Source organism: Desmodus rotundus, chromosome X, assembly GCF_022682495.2.
Source record: "Desmodus rotundus isolate HL8 chromosome X, HLdesRot8A.1, whole genome shotgun sequence".
Classification (NCBI taxonomy): domain Eukaryota; kingdom Metazoa; phylum Chordata; class Mammalia; order Chiroptera; family Phyllostomidae; genus Desmodus; species Desmodus rotundus.
Genome location: NC_071400.1, coordinates 43,688,077 through 43,714,776, shown reverse-complemented (window position 1 = coordinate 43,714,776; position 26,700 = coordinate 43,688,077). Strand labels below are relative to the sequence as shown.

Below are 26,700 nucleotides of genomic sequence, written 5' to 3'. Positions count from 1 at the left end.
TTAGTTAGGAATTTTTTTAAAAATTGTTTCTGCTATTACAGTTATACCTGCTTTTTTTCCCTTTCCCACCTCCACCCAGCTGGACCCTCTCCCCTACCTCAGTCAATCCCCATATCATTGTCTGTGTCCATGAGTCATGCATAAATTTTGTTTGGTTAATCCCTTTGTCATCTTTCAGCCAGTCCCCCACCTCAAGTTTTTTAAAAATAAAATTAGCACATCATAAAATTCTTCCTGAGGCTTTTGAGGTCTTTGTAAATATGAACCTTTGCCAGTTGTAATTGGCCAGAGATAATAAATTAAGTGCACATGGCACATTACTAGAACACTACCAAGGGCCTCAGAGTTTTTACTTTCAACCTAATTCTATTAAACAAAAGATATTTTCCTGGAAAACATGAGCATTGGGAACTGCCCTGCCTCGTTTCAGAAGCTGTAACCCCCCATGGCTAAGGCTGAGTGAGAGACCTTGGGACCATAAGCCACTAAGGAGACAAAGCTTATCTCCCTGGCAGGGGCACTGCCTCTGCCCACTTTTACTTCACCCTGCTTGGCCCCGAGCAGATGAATGGTTAGCCAATGACCGGTAAGATTCCTCAAGGGAGGGACGACCTAAGATAGGCATGGTCATGAAGGGGCCTTCAGGGTAGGACTTAGGGGACTATAGAAAAAGGGGGTGATGCATTCTTGCCCCCAGCTTTGACATAGCCTGTGTCCTCATTCTGTCTGCAAGAAGTCTCCTAATCTCTTGGCTGCCTTACTTCCCCTGCCTGACTTAAGCCTGAAACTCTGACGGAGGACTGTGCAGCCCTGTTCTGGAAAGGGCGGGTTCCCCAGGATGATCAGGCCTAAGAAGGAATACATAAAATGCTGTGAAACCTGCTTTGCTAAGAATGCCCTCAATTTTCTGATAAGGGTCCAAGCATGAAATGAGTTTGTTTTCCAAAGTTTTATAGCCCTTTAGCTAACTGATCTGACTCAGAATAAGTCCTCATAGTTCTTTGCACGTTATCTATTGTTTGATCCTTACTGCCTAACAATGATTGATGAGCTTTACCTGTATTCCTGTGCAAATTGAACCCAATAAAAGCCCACTGAGGAAAAAGCTCCTGGCCCTTCTCCTTTGAGAGATCCGCCATCTTTCCTCCCCAAGCAGATCATGTCTTGGTAGACTTATTGTCATCCGTGGCAGATGGGGGGGTCTGAGGGCAGAGCCCCCCTACACATGAGTAAGTTCCTCTCTCATCTGAGTATTCATTCCAGTTAAATGGAAGTTCACATATTCTACCTTTTTTCTGTCTTTTTTTAATGATTCCAGTAAGATGTTTTTTTAGTGACTCGACAACATGTCCTTCATTTTTTATATTCTGAACAAATGGATGATTAAGCATATTTGCAGAAGTTGGACGGAATAAGAAATTTTTTATCATGCACTTTTCCATGAAATTGTGAAACTTCCGGGACCTAAAAGACATGAGTCAAACAGATAAAAGAACATTCTCAGACCTGCTATACCCCCCAACATGCCCACTCACATACCACTATGCAGGACATATTTGCAGAGACAATTGCCGCTAACTGTAATTGTCCAAATTGCAAAACCACCAAATACCCTGCAGCTTGACAATATACATTATACAGTAATGTCATTCAAACCTCAGAAAAGACCAGAACTATTGGCATCTTCCACCCAAATAACAGTAGAAACTTCAATGAGTTCAGTATTGTGTACATGGTAAAAAGTCAAGTGGTAGAATTATAATTAACTAGTTAATGTGAAATTTGCAGACCATGAAACAAGACTGGTCAGCCCATGGTAATCACACTTTGAAGCCTGAATGTTTCACTTGACTATGTGGACTTTGAACTATAGAGGTATAGATATAATGATCAAACAAATGGTGTTATAGAGAATAACTAATTTTATAAAATGGCCCATGAAAACAGATGTGGCCAGAAAGTCTTTATCTGTGGGAAGGTTAAATTAAATTACAAGCAAGAATGTTAGTAATCAAATTACAGTCACCATTTCTACCAGGGCAAGCAATAAATACTAAGCATAAGCAAGAGTATCAACTACTAGGTCAAAAAGTTTCATGGAAAAAGGTTCCCAAGTTTAGTTGGTCTATTAAACCCTGGGAGAACAAGTCTTCTTTTCTAGGTCTGTGGATGTTTACTTTAATGGGCCAAACAATTGGGCTGTGTATCATAATCATTGGATGCCTATCTAGGCACAGTGAGGAATGTTACAAATGATTCCCATCAGTCTATCCCATTACTGGAGAAACAACTGAATATGTTATTAATGCAATGACTGAAATTTTACCATAACATACTCTGGATGGTATTCCTTATTTTCACTTGGCTAGTTAGTTCTCAAGAATAACTAGTCATTTAAATTCAAAACTTAAGGTATTGTATTTTAGGATATATTGTCCAATAAGAACGTTGAAGAGGACTGACCAAATGAATTAAAACTTCTCTGCTACATAAAAATATTAAGTTAATGTGTTTTGGAGATTAGGTCATTCAGCTTTACCATCCACTGGATTTGACTTTAGGAGCAGACTCCCGCAAAATAACGAAGAGGGCTTCCAAGGGCTGAAGGTTACACAGTGCTGAAAAGAAAAATAGGTAAGTTTAGATTGAATGAGAAGGGTAACTACAGAGCAACTCCTGTAGTTATTAGAAGGGTAACTCCCAATACCACAGGGAATTCCAAGTATTCTTTAACATGTCATTGTCTGATAGACACTAAGTAATAAGTAGATAAAAAATATATAATTCAGGAAAACCAGATTTTAATGCAAACAGTCCTTTATATAAGATTCTAAAGCTTCACTATTGCCAGATGTGACAAATCAATAATAAATTACACTAGACAAATTTTGGAAGTGGGTGATTGATGATTTATATCTAGAAAAGTAAACCAAATTTTGAGACACAGCACTCTTCTGTGGTTTTGTACTGCCGGTATCTACAGTTGTAAAACAGAATATGTAATTAGAAACTGAGAAAGTCAATAAGACTAGTAGTAGCTAAGCAAAATAATGCATAAAGTTCATTTAGTAGTCTAAAAAGATGAGAAGAATCTTTTTTGGAAGCTGAAAGTCCTAGGAAGAGGTAGATATAGTGTAATTAACTGCTAAGAACACACCATCTCAATCATGTGGGTTCAAATTGTAGATCTGCCTTTGTGACCTTGGAAAATTACTGTATCTGTGCTTTGTTTTCTTCATTTGAAAAACAAGAAATACATCAAATATTCCTTCAAAGAGTTTCTGTGAGGATTAAGTGGTAACCTACAAGCAAAAGTGTCTGGCACAGAGTAACCACTCAATACATATAAGCTATTGATATTATAATATGTATTTTAACTATTTGGCACTTCAAGCTTTTGCCAAATCACTGGACTTTTATTGCTATTTTCAGAAACACAGCACTACAAAGATAAACCTATTTTAATAAGTGCTATTTAAATTCATTGCCTCTTGGTTTAAGAATTCTGCACTTTTTAAAAAACATTTTATTTATTTATTTTTAGAGAGAAGGGAAGGGAGGAAGAAAGGGAGGGAGAGATATATCAATATAAGAAAGAAACATCGATCAGTTGCCTCTTGTAAACACCCCAACCAGGAACCAAACCCACAACCTAGGCATGTGCCCTGATTAGGAATTGAACCAGGAACCTTTTGGTTTGCAGGGCGACACCCATCCAACTTGGCCACACTACACAGGATGAGAATTCTGCACTTTTCCTTAGGTGTTTAAATATATGTCTAGCCTCACTTATTTCGTCTTGTGTTTTTATTAGAGAAAAATGGCAGCACAAAATACTCTCAAATGAAAGCCATAGTGTCAATTTCACATAGCACTACAAGTGTGTCATTTATGTGAAAACAAGCCATCCTCCCTCTTCAAAATACATTTCTAGAATTTGGAAGATGGCGGCGAGATCGGTGGGAGTGGAGTCCACATCCCCCTGCACATGGGTGACACACCTAGCCAATCTTCTGAGGAACAGAGTGAACAGACAATGGTATCCCAGCATATATGAAGATTGGAGATCAAAAATTGTAGAGGACATTAAAAAATCAGACGGTAAAAAGAGTGCTTCAGAACAATAAGATCCCTGGGACCAGTGCCGGGGACCAGGGTGGCTGCAGCCCCAGGTCCGGGGCCCTCTGGGTCTGCTGCAGGATTCTTGGGAGAGAGCTGGGTCAACAGCTCCCTCCCCTGCCAAACAAGGTTTGAGCAGCACCTAGAGAGACCTGGTTGTTTGAAGTCGTAGAGAAGGGAACAAGGAAAAAGTGGCAAACACACAGGGGGGCTGTGAGCACCCAAGGAGACTGTGGTTGCCAGCTGGGGAGAGTTGAGAATTGGGCCAAGAGGGACCCTGACCTGGATAGTGCCCAGTCTAGTTGGAGAAGTGGGCTGTGTTAGAGGCCAGGCACTTACATGGAGCACCAGGCTTGAGCAGGAGGAATTTTTCAAAAAGAAAAAGTGAAAAAAAGAGACACTGGGCAGCTGTATGGGGAATTCTCCAGGAGCAGCCACTCCAGCCTCCTCTTTACTCAGCCTCGCAGCATTCCCCATGCTCACACCCGCAGCACTGGGGATGGTGTACAACCAAACCTGTGGGACCAGAGGCTGCTCATACTGCCACACCCACAGGTCTAGGATGGAGCACTGTCTGACCCCACCATGCAGAGGCACCTCGCATCCAACCCCTGTGCCCCCGGGGAAACAGCAAAGGAGGTAAGCACCTGCATCTGCAGCTGCAGCCATGGTGACACCCCTGCCCTGCAGGGCCAAATGGACTGGCTGAGAGGAAGGCGGAGATGCCCTGCAGAGGAGAACTTCAGGGCTCAGGAAGTCAGCAATCCCCAGAGACTTGACTCAGTGGGGGGCTGAACTGGCCTGAGGGGGCACTGAGAGTCCCTAGCATCTGGGACAGCAAAGAATGAGAAGGGTGTGTGTGAATTGCCTCTTATTGGTGCACCTCCGGTACAACCCAACTGGTGGACTGAAGGCCTAGGCTCAGCAGAGAGGGGCACTGGGTGCCCAGCAGAGAACTGGGGAACTGGGCTGGAGGCGGGAGGAGTGCTCATCAGGAGGAGAGAAAAGTGAAACAAATTCCCCCTCAGCCTGCTGCAGCCAGGAAGACCAGAACTGGCTTGACCAGTTTGAAGCCAACACAGGGCTTTTTTTTTTTTTTTTAAGTAATATATATTTTTTCCTCTTTCCTTCTTTCTTTTTTATTCTTTCTTCTTTTCTTTCCCTTTTTTATATCTTCTCCCTTCCTCCTTTTTTTTTCTAAATTTCCACAAGTGAGACAATAAAACCTGGAACTGTGAAAAGACCACAGTTGGACCCAAAAAGGGGGCATCCCAACAGCTGAGACAGTGAAACAAATTTTACTTTGTTCCTCCAGAGAGCAAGGTATTTTATATTTGTATTATTATTTTTTCATTATTCTTACATCTTTCATATTTTTTAGTATTTCTGTATTTCTCTTCTTTCTGTTTAGTCTTCTTCGCTTGGCTGTTTGAATTGCATTTTTGACTGGTTTCCCCTTGTTCTCTTTTTCATAGTGTATTTTTAATTTACTGTCTTTCACTTCACTTGTGTTCCATTGGCACACTAGTCTAAGTCCTATACTTCCCATTCTTGTTATGCAGACCATATAAATTGTCATATGATTGTTGCATCATTATTATTGTAAATAATTGCTGTTCCATACAATTGTAAATACTACACAGCACCCCTCCCAGATCTTAGCCAACTTCACGGTTTCCTAAATTTTATTACTGCTGTGGTTAATTCTAGTCACTCATACACTACACCTATTTTCTATCCTTTACTCTCACTTTACCTCATAACTGATCTCCCACAAGCTCACTGATTTCTAGATCCAACTCACTATCCTTACCCCCCAACAAGAGTCTTATCTTCTTTCTACTCTTTCTAAAAAGTGGCTACTTGGGTGAAAGATCATGGTTATCACTGTACATATATCCAAAGGATCTCTTATCTCTTCTCTACAGGTTGGCATTTTAAATATCATAAAATACACTCCCACTGTGTGAACCATTTCGCTTTCCCCCTCCAACTGATCACAAAAAAGAGTAGGTGGAAGCTGTGAACACCAGGATAACTGCTGGAAGAGGAAACCCACCAACAAAGGGACCACCAACAGATAACAACAGAAGAAGGTGAAGGTGGGAGTGGAAGCCACACTAACTAACCCAGGACCTATTTGGAATACAAGTAAATAGTGGAGAAACTACTCAGAACAAACAACTGAACAAGGGCAAGAGAGAATCTTGTACACACAGAAGAAGCAGCTTCAACTCAACATGCCTACAACTGCAAAAAACAACACAAGAGGTGGTGGACAAAGTGACCCTCAGTTAACCAGCTGGAAGGAAGGACCAAACAAAAAAAGACCCAACAACAACCAAAACCCAAAGACATACATAGAGCCAACATAAATGACAGCCCAAGACCAGTAAGCTCAGGAGATCAAGGAGACTGCACCACTGAATTCCACAGATATTCTACCACAGAACTTCACACCAGAAAACCAGGGAGTCAGAACAGATCAATTTAAGAAGCAGAGGCTAACAAGAAGAATCTCACAAAAAATGGGAAAACAAAGAGACAATCCCCAAATAAAAGGAAAGGAGGAATTCTCAGAAAGAATGCTAAATGAAACAGAAGCAAGTCAACTACCAGATATTGTGTTCAAAGCAATGGTTATCAGGAAGCTCCGTGAGCTCACAGAGAATTACCAAAAACTACGCGGAAACTAAATGAACTCACTGCAAACTATATCAACATGAAAAAGTAAATAGAAACTATTAACAATGGCTAAGAGGAAATGAAGAATACAATTTCTGAACTGAAGAACACAGTAGAAGGAATCAAAAGCAGGCTCAATGAAGCAGAAGATCAGATCAGAGAGATGGAAGACAAGGTAGGAAAAAACAAACAGAATGAGCAAGAAAAGAACAAGAGACTCAGAAAGAATGAAAATAGGGTAAGGGAAATGCAGGAGAGCATGAAAGGTAATAATATCCATATAATAGGGATACCAGAAAGTGAAGAAGAAGAGCAAGGGATAGAAAACCTGTTTCAAAAAATAATGATGGAAAACTTCCCTAATTTAATGAAAGAAAAAGTCACACAAATCCAGGAAACACAGAGAGTCCTTATCACGAGGAACCCAAAGAGGCCCACTGCAAGACACATCATAATTAAAATGGCAAAATTCCAAGACAAAAAGAGAATCTTAAAGGCAGCAAGGGAGAAACATGAAGTAACATAATAGAAACCATCAATAAGTCTAGTAGCTGACTTCTCATTGGCAACATTCCAAGCAAGAAAGGAATGGCAAGAAATATTCCAAGTACTGAAAACCAGAGGCATGTAACCAAGTCTACTTTACCCAGCAAGGCTCTCAATCAAGACAGAAGGCCAAATAATGACCTTCCCGGATGAAAGAAGCCTCAAAGAATATACCTCCTCCAAACCAGCGATAAAAGAGATGTTGAAAGGTTTGTTTAAAGAACAGGAAGAAAAACAGTGAAAGAGAGAGGAACACAGGTATGAAAAAATGGCAATGAATAGCTACCTATCAATAATAACCTTAAAAGTAAATGGATTAAATGCCCCAATCAAAAGACACAGAATAACAGACTTGATAAGAAAACACGACCCACACATATGCTGCCTACAAGAGACCCACCTGAGTACAAAAAACCTACACAGATTGAAAGTGAAGGGATGGAAACAAATATTCCAAGCAAATGGACATTAAAAAAAAAGGCCGGGGTAGCAATACTCCTATCAGACACAATAGACTTCAAAGAAAGACCCAACTAAAAGAGACCCAGAAGGTCACTTCATAATACTCAAAGGAAGAATCCATCAAGACGACTTAAAAATTGTAAATGTATATGCACCCAACATAGGAGCACCCAAATACATAAAGAAAATATTGGAGGACTTCAAGAAAGATATAGACAGCAACACAATTATAGTAGGAGATTGTAACACCCAATTATGAGAAATGGATAGATCTTCCAAACAAAACATGAACAAAGATACTGTGGCATTGAACAATGCCCTAGATGAAATGGACTTAACTGATATATATATTACCTTCATCCCAAAGAAGCAAAATACATGTTCTTTTCAAATGCACATGGAACATTCTTAAACATAGATCAAGTGACAGGACACAAAACAAGTCTCAACAAATTCAAGAAAATTGAAATCATATCCAGCATTTTCTCCAACCACAAGGGATTGAAACTAGATGCCAACCTCAAGGAAAAAACCCCAAATAACTCAAACTCATGGACATTGAATAGCATGCTATTAAACAATGAATGAAGGAAAGGTACAAGGAAGGAAATAACTAAGATCAGAGCAGAATTAAAGGACATAGAAACTAAAAACAAAATTCTAAGGATCAAAAAATCCAGGAGCTGATTCTTTGAAAAGATAAACAAAATCAACAAGCCTTTAAGCAGAGTTATCAAAAAAAAAAAAAAAAAAGAGAGAGAGAGAGAAAGAGAGAGGACACAAATAAACACAATCAGAAATGAAAGAGGAGAGATTACAACTGATACCACAGAAATACAAAGGACTGTAAGAAATTACTGAGAAGAAATATATGCCAACAAACTTCAAAAACTAGGTGAAATGGACAAATTTCTAGCAAAATATAATCTTCTAAAATTCAATGAAAAAAGAAGCAGAAAGCCTGAACAGACCAAAAAGAGCAAAAAAAATTGAAACAGTAATCAGAAAGCTTCTGACACACAAAAGCCCTGGACCAGACAGCTTCACAGGAGAATTTTACCAAGCATTTCAGGAGGAGCTAACCCGCATTCTCCAAAGATTATTATAAAAAATTCAAGAAAATGGAAGACTTCCAAACTCTTTTTATGAAGCCAGTGTTATCCTAAACCCAAAGGCAGATAAAGACACAACGAAGAAAGAAAACTTCACGCCAATAACACTGATGAACATAGACGCCAAAATGCTCAACAAAATATTGGCAAACCACATCCAGTAATACATTAGAAAGATCATCCACCATGACCAAGTGGGATTCATCCCAGGGATGCAAGGATGGTACAATATTCGCAAATCAATAAACATAATACATCACATCAACAACAGCAAAGACAAAAATCACATGATCATATCAATAGATGTGGAAAAAGCATTTGATAAGATACAGCACCCATTTCTGATAAAAACAATCAGCAAAGTGGGAATAGAGGCAGCATTCCTCAACATAATAAAGGCCATATATGAGAGACCTACAGCCAACATCATACTCAATGGACAAGAACTTAGAGCTTTCCCACTAAGATCAGGAACAAGACAAGGATGCCCTCTCTCACCACTCCTATTCAACATAGTATTGGAAGTCCTAGCCACAGCAATTAGACAAGAAAAAAAATAAAAGGCATCCAAATTGGAAAGGAGGAAATGAAACTGTCTCTGTTTGCAGATGACATGATAGTGTACATGGAAAATTCTATAGACTCCACCAAAAAAACTACTAGACTTAATAATGAATTTGGCAAAACAACTGGATAAAAAGTTAATACTCAGAAATCAAAGTCATTCCTGTATACCAACAATGAAACTGCAGAAACAGAAATCAGGAAAAAAATCCCATTTTCTATAGCAACAAGAAAAATAAAGTACCTAGGAATCAACCTAACCAAGGAGGTAAAAGTCCTGTACTCAGAAAACTACACAACACTGAAGAAAGAAATTAAGGAAGACACAAACAAATGGAAGCATGTACCATGTTCATGGATTGGAAGAATTAACATCATCAAAATGGCCATACTATCCAAAGCAATCTATAGATTCAATGCAATCCCTATCAGAGTACCCATGACATATTTCACAGATATAGAACAAACATTTCAGAATTTTATATGGAACCATAAATGACCCCGAATAGCTGCAGCAATTTTGAGGAAGAAGAACAAAGCAGGAGGGATCACAATACCTGATATCAAACTGTATTACAAGACCACTGTAATCAAAACAGCCTGGTACTGGCATAAAAACAGGCACATAGACCAATGGAACAGAACAGAGAGCCTAGAAATAAACTCAAGTCTTTACGGTCAATTAATATTTGACAAAGGAGGCAAGAGCATAAAATGGAGAAAAAACAGCCTCTTCAACAGATGGTGTTGGGAGATCTGGACAGCTACATGCAAAAAAATGAAACTCGATCACCAACTTACGCCATACACAAAAATAAACTCAAGATGGATAAAAGACTTAAATATAAGTCGTAACACCATAAAAGTCCTAGAGGAAAACATTGGCAGGCAAATCTCAGACATTCCATGCAGCAACATCCTCACAGACATATCCCCTAAAGCAAGGGACATAAAGGAAAGAATAAACAAATGGGAACTCATCAAAATAAAAAGCTTCTGCATGGCTAAAGAAAACAGCACCAAATCACAAAGAGAACCAACAGTATGGGAAAACATATTTGCCAATGATACCTCAGACAAGGGCCTGATCTCCAAAATATATAAAGAACTCACAGGACTCCACTCCAGGAAGACAAACAACCCAATTAAAAAAATGGGCAAAGGACTTGAACAGACACTTCTCCAAGGAAGACATACAGAGGGCCCAGAGACATATGAAAAGGTGCTCAGCATCACTAGCCATCAGAGAGATGCAAATTAAAACCACAATGAGGTACCATCTCACACCAGTCAGAGTGGCCAGCATAAACAAATCCACAAACAAATGTTGGAGAGGATGCGGAGAAAAAGGAACCCTAGTGCACTGTTGGTGGGAATACAGACTGGTGAGGCCACTGTGGAAAACAGTATAGAATTTCCTCAGAAAACTACAAATGGAACTGCCCTTTGACTCAGCAATTCCGCTGCTGGGATTATACCCTAAGAACCCTGAAACACCAATCCAAAAGAACCTGTGCACCCCAATGGTCATAGCAGCACAATTTACAATAGCCAAGTACTGGAAGCAACCTAAGTGCCCATCAGCAAACAAGTGGATCCAAAAACTATGGTATATTTACACAATGGAATTCTATGCAGCAGAGAGAAAAAAGGAGCTTCTACCCTTTGCAACAGCATGGATGGAACTGGAGAGCATTATGTTAAGTGAAACAAGCCAGACGGTGAGGGACAAATACCATATGATCTCACCTTTAACTGGAACATAATAAATAGAAGTAAAAAGGAAACAAAATATAACCAGAGACATTGAAGTTAATCTAACAATGGACAGGGGGGAGTGAGGAGGGGACAGTGAGGAGAGGGGATTATAGGAACTACTATAAAGGACACATGGACAAAATCAAGGGGGAGGGTAGAGGTGGGGGAGGGAGGGTGGTTTGGCTGGGGTGGGGTGGTGGGTGGGGAGAAAAGCACAGAACTGTCATGAATAACAATAAAAAAATTAAAAAAAATACTCTGCTATAAAAACTGCCATGCCAAACTTGCCTGTCATAGTAGTAGAACAAAACTCCCCGGAGTAATTCATTAGAGTGATATAAAGGCAATTGTTCAAAGTCATCCTTTTGCCTCAATTACATGTATAAGTTTTAATACAAAGTGTGGGTTTATAATTGTGGGCCGAATGAACCCCGAGCTGAAAAGATAAGGATCGTGTTTGGTTTTCTTCATTCCTTTATTATGTCCAATTAGTCATCATATTCTGTCCTTTAAACATGTTGCAAGTAAGTTTGTACCATATTAAGCAGTTGTCATTTATTAACATCTCAGCATCATTCAGTTAACTAACAACATCTTCAGGGGTCAAGAGTCAGCGCATAGTGTAGGTAGGTTTCCATTTGGGAAATGAGAAGTCCACAAAGGAATAGAAGATAGGGTGGGTAAAAAAGCTACATCGAGCAACAATTATGAAGATTTCCTCTATAGCCAAATTTTAGGAATGCCAATAAATTCCCCCTCATCACTATATCTCCCAACATTGCCTACATTTTCACCACTAGAGGAGTATTTATTTGAAATAGCAAACCTCCTTTAAAAATACATCTCTTGCCATGGCTGGTATAGTTCAGTGAACTGAGTGCTAGCCTGCGCACCAAAGGGTCACCAGTTCAATTCCCAATCATGCCTGGGTTGCAGCCCAGGTCCCCAGTGGTGGGGCACGAAAGGCAACTGCACATCGATGTATCTCTCCCTGTCTTTCTCCTGGCCTTGCCATCTCTCTAAAAATAAATAAATAAAATCTTTTTAAAAGCTTTAATTAAAAAAAAACACATATCCTTTATGGATTGGAAACATTAAACTGGGAGTAATCTTAATTAAATTAAATAATATGGTTTATTCCTACAATGTGTTGAGATCTGAAGAACTCTTCTGAATACTGAAGAAATGGTTCTCCTGGTGGGACAGCAGTAAATTTTTGTCATGAGACACTAATGTAAAGATTGATCAGTGTGTAAGGGAGGTACATTGCAAGAAATAGAAAAAGGACTATGAACAAACATGGCTGACAATATTAAAAATAATCTCTACAACTCCAGGGGAATGCTAAAATAGAGAAATGTATAGTTTAGATTAAGGCAAATTGGCTGAAGTAGATGCTTGATAAGGAAGGAGAGTTGCAGTAACCTGTGGACCCTATCCTGCTTCTCCACTAGGCAACAATTTGAATTTCAAATAACAGTAAAGAAACTGAGAACTGCATATATTCAATATGAATCAGTCTATGATATTCTGATGTTTAAACAACTATTGGCAATGTTCTGGACTTAGTTTTAATGTCTTAAAATTGTTTGAATTCCTACCCTGAACCCAAAGGCTTAATTTTTTTTTTATTACTATTAACCGAACCCTGAACTTTATTTGGATTTCACCAGTTTTTCTTTTTTTAAAATTTATTTAAATTTTTTAAAATTTTTATTCAGTTACAATTGTCTGCATTTTCTCCCTATCCCTCCACCCCACCCCAGCCAGTCCCACCTCCCTCCCCCTCCTCTACCCTCCCCCTTGATTTTGTCCTTGTGTCCTTTATAGTAGCTCCTGTACCATATGATCTCACCTTTAACTGGAACATAATCAATAAAAGAAAAAAGCAAACAAAATATAACCAGAGACATTGAAATTAAGAACAATGTAACAATAGCCAGAGGGGATTGGGGAGGGGATAGTGGGGAGAGGGGTCTACAGGAGCTACCAAAGGCTTAATTAAGAAGGTCTTGGTGAGCAGTGGTACAGTTCTCTCCTCTGAGAGCCCCTACAGAACCATTTCAATGAGAAGTTACTCTCTCTCTTTCTATTTACTTCTCTAGGATAAACTCACAAAAGAAAGAGGATTTTGTTATCTGTATCTCAGAGATAATTATCACAATATGACAATTATCACAGCTATCATAATTATAACCTGAAGGACTTCTGCAGTTCCATTGATGACAATAATTTCCATACAAAGTTAATACTCCAGGCAATAAAAGAGACTGGTGAAAAACAAACAAACAAAAATTAGCAGAATGGCTATTTCAAGTTACTCATGACCAAAAGGTGCACCATTCCAATTACTTATCCAGAAATGCTGATCCTATTTTCATTCATTGAGGGTTAAGAATCTCTTGGTCCTCACTTGTCTTTTCCAAGTTTACCGTTTGTGTACTCTGCAAAACTTCTCTACATTCCTTATGTGTTGGCTCATTACCCCTTTTTATCCTATAGTTTCATACTTTAGAATGAAAGGAAATAAAAAAGGAGAACTAAGGAGTACAAATTTACAAAATGCAGAAAACTCGATTTTTTAAAATATGTGGTGAGGAACACTCAGAAACAAAGGAAAAATATACTACTTGATGTAGTATATTTTATTGAATCCTAACAAAATACTTTCATCAGTACTCATATGAAGCACCATGTTGTATAAGAGGTCTGTCTGGAGAAAGTCCAGCCATTGTTAATATAATGAGAACGGTTTTCATGGCATGATGTAACCTGGCAGACAAGGAGATTAGACTGGGATGCACATGTGTGAACAATGATAACTTCACTGTACTACTCAGCGTGGGGAACAGATGCCACTGAGTGAGCATGTGTACTGTGTGGCCATCACATTCAAAATAACTAAGCAAGTAGAGCAACAAATCTGCATCAAATTTTGAATTAAGCTCAACATTCCTCCACAGAAACTATTCGGATGATTCAGAAGGCCACAGCTATGCACAACTGGTGACTGGCAACTTCATCACAGCAACACACGTACCCATGCATCATGTCTTGTGCAGAGTTTTTTGGTGAAACATCAAATCATCCAGGTGACTCAGCCACCCTCCCTGAAGCTGAGATTTGGCCCCTTGAGACTTCTGGCTTTTCCCAAAACTAAAATCACCTTTGAAAGTGAAGAAATTTCAGACTATTGATGAGATTCAGGAAAACACAATGGGGCAGCTGATGGCGACTGGGAGAACTGTGTGAGGTCCCAAGGTGCCTACTTTGAAGGGGACTGAGGTGGCATTGTCCTATGTACAATGTTTCTTGTACCTTTTATCTTCTTCAATAAATGGCCCTATTACATGGCTGAATACCTTCTGGACAGACCCTATATTAGAAAGATGAAAAGAGAGAGAGAGAGAGTGAGCATGGGGATGTGGAGGAAGAGGAGGAGGGCAGTTGGAAGAGTAGGGCAATGAGGGAGCTACTGCTCAATCTAACATTGTCTAGGCATGTTTGTTTCACAGAGGAATAAGCAATGATGAACAGAAATATGCATCTTCCCAGTCTCATGTCAATTTTATATATGTAGCATATATAATTTTATCCATCATTCATTTTTTAGTCATCCAACATAGATACTTTTTAATTTTATGGGCACTAGAGGAAAGGCAGCAGCGACCTGATCTCTACATCAATCATAACTTTAATCCAAGCCCCTACTATGATATTCTGAAGGACACTAGCAATTTTACAAACTTATATTACCACTATTTCACCTCCTGGAACATGCTCACATTGACCTTGAAACACAAAGCTTATAAAGTTTGCTGTGTGGACATTGTGCAGAGGGAACACACAGGCACGTATAGGAACATACAGGATCTACTTGGAAAGGTAGAACTAAAGTAATCACGCCCCTCACCCCTGTGCCAACACACACTCCAGGCATTTCTTTCATGTCTCATCCAACAATACCAGGAATGTGTTTATCACTTACATGTTTGGGTTTAGGTAATTAGAACAGCAAATACGCTCTGCTTATGGCCATACATTAGATGGTTGTCAATCACTCATACCCAAGTTCACATTCCATTTTTACTTTCCTGCCAGAAAGCAGTGTCCTGAAACAGGATGTTGGTAGGTCATTTAAATTATGTGGAGGAGGAAATGGAGCTTTCTGAGCTATTAAGGTTACTGGAGTTCCTGAAAGGAGCATGAAAGTCACCAAAGGCAAGCAAGACTGACCCCAAAGGGGGGAAAAGGCTTACTTGCCAATATTGTTGAGGATTGGCTCAATTTCAACCAACCACGGAAGGATTTTCTCAACTGTCATAATCTTAAGTAATAACATTGTGTGACTATAAACATTCTGGAACCTAAATATTCCACCGCTAGATATTTATTGAAATATCTTTAGGTTCTGGTTGATCAGCACTGTCAGGAAAAAATATTATTGAGGCTAAATGGAAACAATACTAAAATCAGCCTGAAATAAGATACATAAGAGGTAAAAGCAAAAATTAATTTTATAGACATATCTGGCCATACTGACTAGAGCATTTGGTAATCATCAAAAAGGCCACCATTTATAGTTTGGCTTATAGTGTGGCACCTGTGTAGCCAGTACAAGCTGACTGGTACAAGTGGCAGATTTGTACAACATGTTTCTCTGACTTTTAACAAATATCAAATACATTTACTCACGGGGAGCCCCTTCAGCCATTTCAATTGCAGTGATTCCCATGGACCACACATCGCTCTGCAAAGGAAAAGATGACCCAAAAATGTCACTTAAAATGAGTAACTTAGTAGTTAGAATTTCAAAACAATCATTGTCTGAGGGGGTGTGGTGTCAATGCCAGAGTCATTTTATGGGCTTTGTATAGTGGAGCTTTATTATAGACTGATATTATAAGAAGACATTATTTTTACTTGTGACCAGCTTGAACTGTTCTACGCAACAAGCTGATATGGGGTGGGATTAAGTGTAAGGAGAATCATCTTGGATATATTGCTATCATTGTCTTAACTGAAATCAAAAAGTGAATTTGCTGTAAAAAAACTCCTATCACATAGATCTACTTACTAAATGTGCAGTCTTAGTAACCAATTTAAATTTCTCTACCTCAATTTCACCTTGTGTAAAATAGAGATAATAATGCTATCCATACATATAAACGTTTATATATATTTAATATTAACACTTCAATATGTTCCTTGAATATTATAAATTAAGAATAGAATTATTATAATTCTAAGAAATTATATTCAAGGAGGCTCTAGAAAATTATCTTCACTACTATTAACTATGCTTTGTATTTTAGAATGTGGAAATGAAATGGCACAGTGCTGGAAGTACACTATCTGGTTGGATGACTCCTAAACAAGTTAATTGAATTCTTAGAACATCAGTTTACAAATTTCTTAGTTTCAAAGAAACTAAGAAGATGGTCTTAGCATGATGGTCTAAGATTAAGCTTTCTTTCAATTACATTGGGCTAAAATTTAAAAATACATGATTAATATTATGAAAATCCTTAGAAGACTGCAAAAAGTTGTACAACTAAAAAACATTATCTTTATAGTAACCCACATAGAGAACAGTATATTTTCATAGTCTTCATAGCTACTGATAGCACTAGACTATATACTAAGCTTTTAATAGATCTGCTTGGAGATCGGGTGGAGGGTATTCAAGGGAAAGGGAAAAGAAACTTGATTTAATCAACTGCAAACATCCAGTCCTATGTTCCATACAGTGAAACCACAGTGAATTGTTTGGATGACTTATGTTGAGAGTAAGTGGAGATTTTACAGTCTGTAGCAAATGGAGAGTTTTATTTCCACATCAGCTTTTTGAAATGTGTATATAGATGTATATTGTCTAAATTGTAGCTTCAGTGCAAATTTTAATAAATGACATGAATTATTATTTAACTTGTCTATTCTACTGATTTTCTGTGGTTTGGAGGTAAACCATGTCAAGGATTTTCTCAATTACTCTGAGCAATCAAATTATTTGTTTTTCCTTTTGGAGATAAATTACTGCGGGGGTTAGTAATTGACTTTACATTTATTTATTTTAAGTTTACAAAGCCCTCTGTCCCTGAAAGTTAAATTTCCATATAAAGCCACATAATATGATATTTTGCCAAGAAGTTTCAAAGAACATGAACTAGATAGTATCCTACAAATATGGATAATTACCGATGGTAATTTGTGTAAATTCTTAGAATATATTATTTTTCTGCATATAATCTAACCACATACAAGAATAGTGGCTAGTATCTCCTATTGGAGTTTAATGTGAGAGGAGGAGCTGCCTGCCTTTTATTATTTTATTTTATCATTTAAAAATAAACAGTTAAAAAGTCCTTTCCAAATTTTTATTCCCACTATCTGAATCCTCACACTTACTCTGTAATCATAGGAGCGTCTTGGGTCCTCATCACAGTCAATCACCTCAGGTGCCATCCAGTAGGGCGTCCCAATGAAGCTGTTTCTCCTCCCATTAGTTCTGCTTACCTGGGCACTCACCCCAAAATCCACTGCAAAATTCAGCATATGTCAAAATAATTAATCAGTAACAAAAAGCTAAATTAGTTATTGCTTTAACTTAGAAAGGCAATACAAAAGCCACAATTGATAATAGATTTTTATTCCAGCCCAGCACATTTTATTTACCATGAAGTCCACTCAAGAAATATTGGGATATAGGCTTTTTCTGCTATTTATGTTGGAAAGAAACTCATTAAATCTACAGTAGGTTTGCTGAATGTTTACCATGAATATTAAAAATAAAGTTCCATCAGTACACCATAAACCTCTGAAGTAATAACATAAATAGTGTTTGGACCTGCCACCAAACTAGACAAAGACCAGCACTATAAGCAACAGCTAAGGAATCTAAAATCTGGAAGTAGTTTATTAGGAAGCTTCACTCATGACATTAGAAATTTCTATCACACTGATAAAGAAAAATGAGTTTTCTGTTAGAATTTTTTTTTTAGTTTCTTGAATCATTTTTTTCCAGTGGTTTTTTTAAAAATTTTTATTGTTATTCAATTACAGTTGTGTGCCTTTTCTCCCCATCCCTCCACCCCACCCCAGCCAAAACCCCCTCCCTCCCCCACCTCCACCCTCCCCCTTGATTTTGTCCATGTGTCCTTTATAGTAGTTCCTGTAATCCCCTGTCCTCACTGTCCCCTCCCCACTCCCCCCTGTCCATTGTTAGATTGTTCTTAACTTCAATGTCTCTGGTTATATTTTGTTTCCTTTCTTTTTATTTTTTTTCTATTTATTATATTCCAGTTAAAGGTGAGATCATATGGTATTTGTCCCTCACCGTCTGGCTTGTTTCACTTAACATAATGCTCTCCAGTTCCATCCATGCTGTTGCAAAGGGTATAAGCTCCTTCTTTCTCTCTGCTGCATAGAATTCCATTGTGTAAATATACCATAGTTTTTGGATCCACTCGTTTGCTGATGGGCACTTAGGTTGCTTCCAGTACTTGGCTATTGTAAATTGTGCTGCTATGAACATTGGGGTGCACAGGTTCTTTTGGATTGGTGTTTCAGGGTTCTTAGGGTATAATCCCAGCAGCGGAATTGCTGGATCAAAGGGCAGTTCCATTTTTAGTTTTCTGAGGAAAGTCCATACTGTTTTCCAAAGTGGAATTTAAGTTATTTTACAGATCTTCTGAATCAGATGCAAGTATTTACTGTAGAACCCATATCTTAGCTTAGGCTATAAAACCAGTCTTCTACTAATCTGTGGTATATGTTGTATGAAAATATTTAGCATGGTATCCTCAGAAACAGGCAAACATGTCTAAAGTAGACTGGGGGTAACTTAATCCAGAAAAAATAAGATATGGACAAAAAAATAAAGTATATTTTCTAATTTAGAATGGTTTCCAGGAGTCAAGAGGATGTAGAAAATATTGAGAAGTTTGAAGAATTTAGAAAAATAAAGGAAAAGGTAAAAGTTAAGCATTAAGACAGGCTTTAAGGACAGTAAAGGCTTTGTTTAAGGCTTTAACAAGGACAGTAAAAAGTCCATAATATGTGAAATTAATTATTTGGTGTTGCACAATCTCATTATCTAGATTGTTTTTGGAGAATAGGTTAAAGTAGATAGAGCTCAACATTCTAACTATCCCTGAGGGCCAACTTTAAGGGCCAAAATTATCTATGAAGGCCATATGCAGATATATGACATTCAAGGAAGAAAATGAAAGGAGAAAAGACTAGAAGGGTGATTGATAAAAGTAAAGGAAAAAAAAAAGAAAAGTTGAAGTTAAAAGTAGAGATCAGACCTCCACAGTGGCATAATTTAAGCTTTTCTTTCATGATTTAGGACCAGAATATGAGGATTATTATCAATATCAATTGCAATACAATCATTTTCCAGTCTCTTTCTTTTTTGTGACTCCATTTGACTGTCATTGAGCTTTCTGTCTGGAATCTTCTCCTTAGAAAATCTTGCTTCAAAATATGCTGAAATCTGATACATCTAAAATCACTGTACAAAAGTTATGTGTAAAATAAGTCTGAATAAGTTATAATCCAATGATAAAGTTCTCTCCCTCAGAGTAAAGTAAATGAGCTTTAGTGCATGAACTTTATGACAGATTTTCTAGTGGCTTTTCACTTACAATCTTCTGTGTTGTAAATGATAGGGTTGGCCAGAAACTTCACTTGAATATATGCTAATTCTTCACATGTAAATGTAGTATGTAGCCTTGTAGCAGGCTCTCTATCGTGCCCATTTGAATGTGAGATTTCAATTCCCCTCATGTATTTAACAGTGTCTTAAAAATTGTATTTCAAACTTTATAGATTTTAGACACAAAAGACATAATATATTTTCTTGAAATTATTTTTGCTTTTATCAAGAACAATTCACTCATGATTCTTCTACAAATATTCAGTGAAAACATTCTTAGTAAATGAACAAAAATCTCTACTTGGTTGGATTTATTTAACAAGAAAATGAGACTATCTTAAGACCACACTAGAGACATGATAGACAAAAACTGCTATGATTAAAAAATAATAGGGGATTTTATACCAGTGATTTGTGTTCTATATCAATGAAGTGATCTGCCATTACAAATTAGTAACAGTATTCATGTAGTATTATTTAAAATCCAACCAATACCATTTATTTTAAAATTTAGAGGATATAATATAACATACTGTTCCCTATGTGCCTGTGAGACAATATGTGTTGTTATTTTCAAATATATCATGCGATTCTGAGCCTTAGAATAGAAAGGCAGGGACTTTCTGGTCTTTTGATTTCTAATTCTGATTTTGATTTGGATATTACTGGAGCATCATTTCTAATTGATATCAGTTCTTTAAATATTCGAGGGAAACTCTAAAAAATCAATTTGTGCTTAAGTAGTTTAAAATTTCTTTGATATTCATAAATAAATCAACAAAAAACAAGTGCTGGAGAGGCTGTGGGGAAAAGGGAACCCTAGTACCCTGTTGGTGGGAATGCAGACTGGTGAGGCCACTGTGGAAAACAATATGGAATTTCCTCAGAAAACTAAAAATGGAACTGCCTTTTGGCCCAGCAATTTCACTGCTGGGATTATACCCTAAGAACCCTGAAACACCAATCCAAAAGAACCTGTGCACCCCAATGTTCATAGCAGCACAATTTACAATAGCCAAGTACTGGAAGCAACCTAAGTGCCCATCAGCAAACGAGTGGATCCAAAAACTATGGTATATTTACACAATGGAATTCTATGCAGCAGAGAGAAAGAAGGAGCTTCTACCCTTTGCAACAGCATGGATGGAACTGGAGAGCATTATGCTAAGTGAAATAAGCCAGGCAGTGAGGGACAAATACCATATGATCTCACCTTTAACTGGAACATAATCAATAGAAGAAAAAAGCAAACAAAATATAACCAGAAACACTGAAACAAAGAACAAACTAACAGTAACCAGAGGGGAGGGAGGAGGAAGGAAATAAGGGCAGACAGGGGAAAGTCCTTCAAGAAACATGTATAAAGGACACATGGACAAAGCCCAAGGGTGTAGGTTCCAGTGTGGGAAGTGGGAATGGGTGGGACAGGGGCTGTGGTGGAGTGAAAATGGAGACAACTGTATTTGAAAAACAATATTTGTTTTTATATTCTTTGCAAAGTATGGCTCTGTGATGTGGAAGAAATATATTTTTGTTTGATCCCTGTCCATGCCACAGAAACTTACAAATGGTACATTATTTAGTTGTTGAAACAAATATAATAGCTAGGTTTAAAGAGGGAAAAGCACTGACCAAAATGTAAATCTCTGATTATAATTTAAAAGTTTGTTTTATCTATATCATTTCAGAGAAACAGTAAGGGGCACGTTTGTCTCACTCCACCTCCCTTGCCAAACATATTTGCAAAGTTTGACTAGTTTTGCAGGCAGGAAAGACAGACTAAACAAATAGATGATATTGTGAGGAATACGATAGGGAACACAATTATCTTAAAAGATTTTTCTCCATTAAGATATTTTGGGCTTCACTTAAAATAATGTAAGAATTAAACTTACCTAGTTTTACTTCAGCATTATGAGTCAATAGCACATTCTGACCTTTGATGTCCCGGTGAATTACATGGTGTGCATGAAGATGAGCTAAGCCCTGCATACAATATATTTATTTATTTTTTAAAAAACACATCAGTATAGTAGCTCCTATAGACCCCTCTCCCCACTATTCCCTCCCCACTCCCCTGTGGTTATTGTTACAATGTTCTTAATTTCAATGCCTCTGGTTATATTTTGTTTGCTTTTTTCTTGGGGAGGGAGGTGGGACTGGCTGGGGTGGGGTGGAGGGAAGGGGAGAAAATGCAGACAATTGTAACTGAATAAAAATAAATTAATTAATTAAAAAAGCACATCAGTATATACAATTTTTCTGATACTTCTCTTAATGTTTTTGGAAAAGCTTGTGGTAATAAAATGGTCCAGAGTTCCATTTTTCAGACAAAATTATTTCTTTAGGCTAGAATTACTATAACACATTCCCAGAAATGCTAACTTTGGCTATAAGGAAAGGAAAATACACCAGGATACCCATGAAGGAAAGAGAACACCAGAAAGTAATATTTATGTATACATTGGACCATTTACCCTCTTTTCTAGCCTCCATACTTCCAACTAACCATAAGACTGAAGATTTGAACATCTTAAAATCACAGCTTAGCCATTGGTTTGCTCTATTCCTCACCCAACCAATGTTTAGTCCAAAATATTTTCTAGTCAACCTTGTAGGCTGAGAATTTGGAGCAATGTAAAAATTCACTTTAAAGCATTTGTTTCACTCAAACTAACTTGTTACCTGGCTAATGTGTGACCTGGATTCAGTGAGATGGTTCCAGATACTAAGCAGGAATTCATAATAGAAGTAACAGTAAAAACACCTACTACTTATTGAGTTCTTTTTCTTTCCCAAACACTGAGTTAAGTGCTTTACATTCAATAAATTATTTAATCTTCACAGCAACCCATAGAGGAAGGTACTAATATCACACTATATTATAGATGAGAAGGGTGAGATGAGATATTTGAAGAAATTAAGTAACTGAGCCAAGGACACACAGCTAATGCATAATGACCCAGAACTTAGACTCAGTCTAAAGTATGCATTCTTAACTACTTACACTATTACCACAAGTAATGGGAGGAAAGGCATTTTAACTTTGTATCAGTGATACTGTTTATTTCTGTTAATATTTTTCTTGAGTGTTCCTAACTACTTAAGCCACAAGAAAAAATTTGATTTTTGTAGATCAAGATTTTCACTCTCTTCCAGTTTGATGTTCAAAATACAGTTTTAAAAGTAGAGCATTGTTAAAAGAGGATATCTGACTGCAAAATGAATGCAGATGGTTTGGGGCCATTATATAAAATAGTGCCTTCTACCTCATATTCATCTTAATCTCTAATGACAGTGCTACGCTTTTAAAAAGTAACTCTAAAATCCTAATAACATAATAAATACTCCAAATGGTATGACCAAGATCCAGTGAACCCAATAGTTTGAATTTCATAATGCCATTGAAAGTCATTATTTGGTAGAATATGGTTACAAACCTTGTGGTTTAATTTAAAGTTTAAGTACATCACTTGAAAATCTGTTCTCTCTAAAGATTTTTGGTCTTTTGGTATCTTGATCCAGAGGTTATGATTAGAAATTTTAAACCATTCTGTACAGTTATAAGGTACATGGTATATATTACTCCACTGTTTTTCAAGGGCAGAAGACAATGGCTATAGGAGGACTCACCTGAAGTATTTCTCGGCAGATATAAGCAATCCAATCTTCTTTCAAACTCTGATTTCTGGTCATTCTCACTACATCAGTGACTGAGCCTGCTGTGCATAACTCCATCACCATCTGCAAGGAAGCCAGCAAAGTGTCAAGAATAAGGAAATAATTCTCTGAAAATATCTGAAAAGTTTTAGTCCTTATGGCAATTATTTATATGTAACGTTTAGAGATTAAGACATTGCAAAGACTGGCTCAATTGTGTGGTGGAAGACACAAAATCTAGTGGAATTAGAACTAATTGCAAAATGTACCAAGCCTTTGTTTATCCACTCTTCTATTGATGGGCAGTTGGGCTCCTTCTAAAACTTGGCTAATGTAAATACCACCCTAATGAACATAGGTGTGTATATATTCTTTCGAATTAGAGTTTTGTGTTTTTTAACATGTTTCCAGAAATAGAATCATTGGGTAATAAGGCAGTTCCATTTTTTAACTTTTTGAGGTAACTCCATACTGCTTTCCACAGTGGCTGTACCAATCTGCGTTCCTAACAAAAGTGTGCATGGTTCCTTCCCCCCATCTTTAAGAACACATGTGTGTTGATTTATTGATAATGGCCATTCTGACAGACATGCATTGATATCTCATTGTGGTTTATTTTGTATTTCTCTGATGACTAGTGACATTGAGTAATTTTTTATATGTCTATCGACCATATATATATCCTGTTTGGAGAAGTGTCTATTTGGGTCTTTTGCCTACTTTTCTTTTCTTTTTATTTTTCATAGCTGTTCCAATTATTTCTCCCTTTGGCCACTTTGACTCAGCCCACCCCCCCACTTCCATAGTCAATTCCCATCCCGTTGGCAATGCCCATGAGTCCTTCATAATATATTCATTAACTAATCCCTTCATCTTATTTCAAACAGCCCCTCCCTCCTTCTCTCCTCTTCCACTATCATTCTACTCCATGATTCTATGACTCTGGTTGTATGCCTTTGTTGGTTAGATCCCTCTTATAAGTGAAATAATATGGTATTTGTCTTTCACCAACTGACATTTCACTTAGCATGGGAGTCTCCAGCTCCATCCATGCTGTCACAAAAGGTAACAATTCTTTCATTCTGGGATTCTGAGAGTTCCAGCCAAGATTCCATTCTGAGAGCTTCACTCCCTCGTACAACCAAAAGAAGGATGACAACCAATTTAAAAACAATGAACAACCAGAACTGGCAGAATAGCAAGCTGCATGGAATGCCAAAAAACACAAGGAGTTAAAGAAACACTCATCCAGACCGGTAGGAAGTGCAGACGCAGGCAACCAGATGGGTGGAGAGGCCCTGTGACACAGGCGAGGTGGGGTTTGCTGACCGGGAAACTGAAGACACAAAATCTCTAGATGCAACATGTTATGGAGGTTGTGAAGGCAGGAGGAACTCCCAATCCCACATGAGAGTTCAATAGAAAGCGGGAAAAGAGCAGAGCCAGCAGCATTGTTCCCTCTCTGACCCTTCCCCTAGAGACAGTCCCACAATGCAGCCAAGAGGGTTGCCCCACCCCAAGCAAATACATAAGGCTCCACCCTTTTACATCTTAATAGGTATGCTGAAACAAAGAAATGTGGCTCAAATGAAGGAACAGATCAAAACTCCAGAAAAAGAGCTAAGCGACAATAAGAGGATATAGCCAACCTATCAGATGCAGAGTTCAAATCACTGGTAATCAGGATGCTCATGGAAATGATTGAATACAGTGGCCAAATAAAGGAAGAAGTGAAAGCTATGCAAAGTGAAATGAAGAGAAATGTACAGGGAACCAATAATGAAGGGAAGGAAATCAGGACTCAAATCAAGGACTTGGCAGAAAAGGAAAAATAAGCATCCAACCAGAACAGAATGAGGAAACCAGAATTCAAAGAAATGAAGAGAGGCTTAGGAACCTCTGGGACAACTTTAAGTGCTCCAAACCCAAATCATAGGGCTACCAGAAACAGGACAGGAAGAACAAGAAATTGAAAACTTATTTGAAAAAATAATGAAGGAAAATCTCCCTAATCTGGTGAAAGAAATAGACTTCAGGGAAATCCAGGAAGCCCAGAGTGTCCCAAAGAAATTGGACCTAAGGAGGAATACACCAAGGCACATCATAATCAAGGCACACCCAAGATTAAAGGTAAGGAAATAATCTTAAAAGCAGCAAGAGGAAAGGAGAGAGTTACCTACAAAGGAGTTCCCATAAGACTATCAGCTGATTTCTCAAAACAAAGTTTACTGGCAAGAAGGGATTGGAAGGAAGTATTCAAAGTGAAGAAAGGCAAGGACCTACATTCAACATTACTCTATGCAGCAAAGCTTCCATTTAGAATGGAAGGACAGATAAAGTGCTTCCCAGCTAAGGTGAGGTTAAAGGAGTTCATCATTACCAAGTGCTTATTATATGAAATGTTAAAGGGACTTATCTGAGAAATTGAAGAAGATCAAAAACTATAAACAATAAAATGACAACAAACTCATAACTATCAACAATTGAACCTAAAAGACAAAAACAAAAATGAAGCAAACAACTAGAACAGGAACAGAATCACAGAAATGAAGATCACATGGAGGGTTATCAGTGGGAAAGGGGAGGGGGGGAATAGGGACAAAAATGTAGGGGATAAGAAACATAATTGGTAGGCATAAAATAGACAGGAGGAGGTTAAGAATAGCATAGGAAATAGAGAAGCCAAAGAACTTATATGAACAAACCATGGACATGAACTAAGGGACGGGGGAATGCTGGAGGGTGGGAGAAGTATGGCAGAGGAGGGATAAAGGGGTGAAAAAAAGTGGCTCAACTGTAATAGCATAATCAATAAAATATACTTTAAAAATAATTCTTTCTGCTGTGTAGTATTCCATTGTGCAAATGTATCAGTTTTTTTTTAATCTACTCATCTACTGATGGGAACTTAAACTGTTTCCAAACCTTGCCTATGGTAGATAGCACTGCTATGAACACAGTGGTGTACAAGTCCTTCTGAATTGGTGTTTTGGAATTCTGAGGGTATATTCACGGCAGTGGAATTGCTAGGTCAAAAGGTAGTTCTACTTTCAATTTCTTGAGGAAATTCTTACTGTTTTCCCCAGTGGCTGCACCGGTCTGCATTTCCACCAATAGTGCACTAGGGTTCCCTTT

General features: G+C 37.8%; 1 protein-coding gene across 1 annotated transcript in view; it reads right to left on the bottom strand.

The window, feature by feature from the left end:
• NRK (Nik related kinase) overlaps positions 1-26,700 on the bottom strand; it is a 315,957-nt gene that overhangs the window by 87,043 nt on the left and 202,214 nt on the right. The window contains 6 exon segments of the mRNA XM_053916916.2: positions 1,289-1,464; positions 2,540-2,618; positions 15,942-15,996; positions 17,655-17,785; positions 21,801-21,891; positions 23,539-23,649. Of these exon segments, the coding sequence (XP_053772891.2) occupies positions 1,289-1,464; positions 2,540-2,618; positions 15,942-15,996; positions 17,655-17,785; positions 21,801-21,891; positions 23,539-23,649 (643 nt within the window).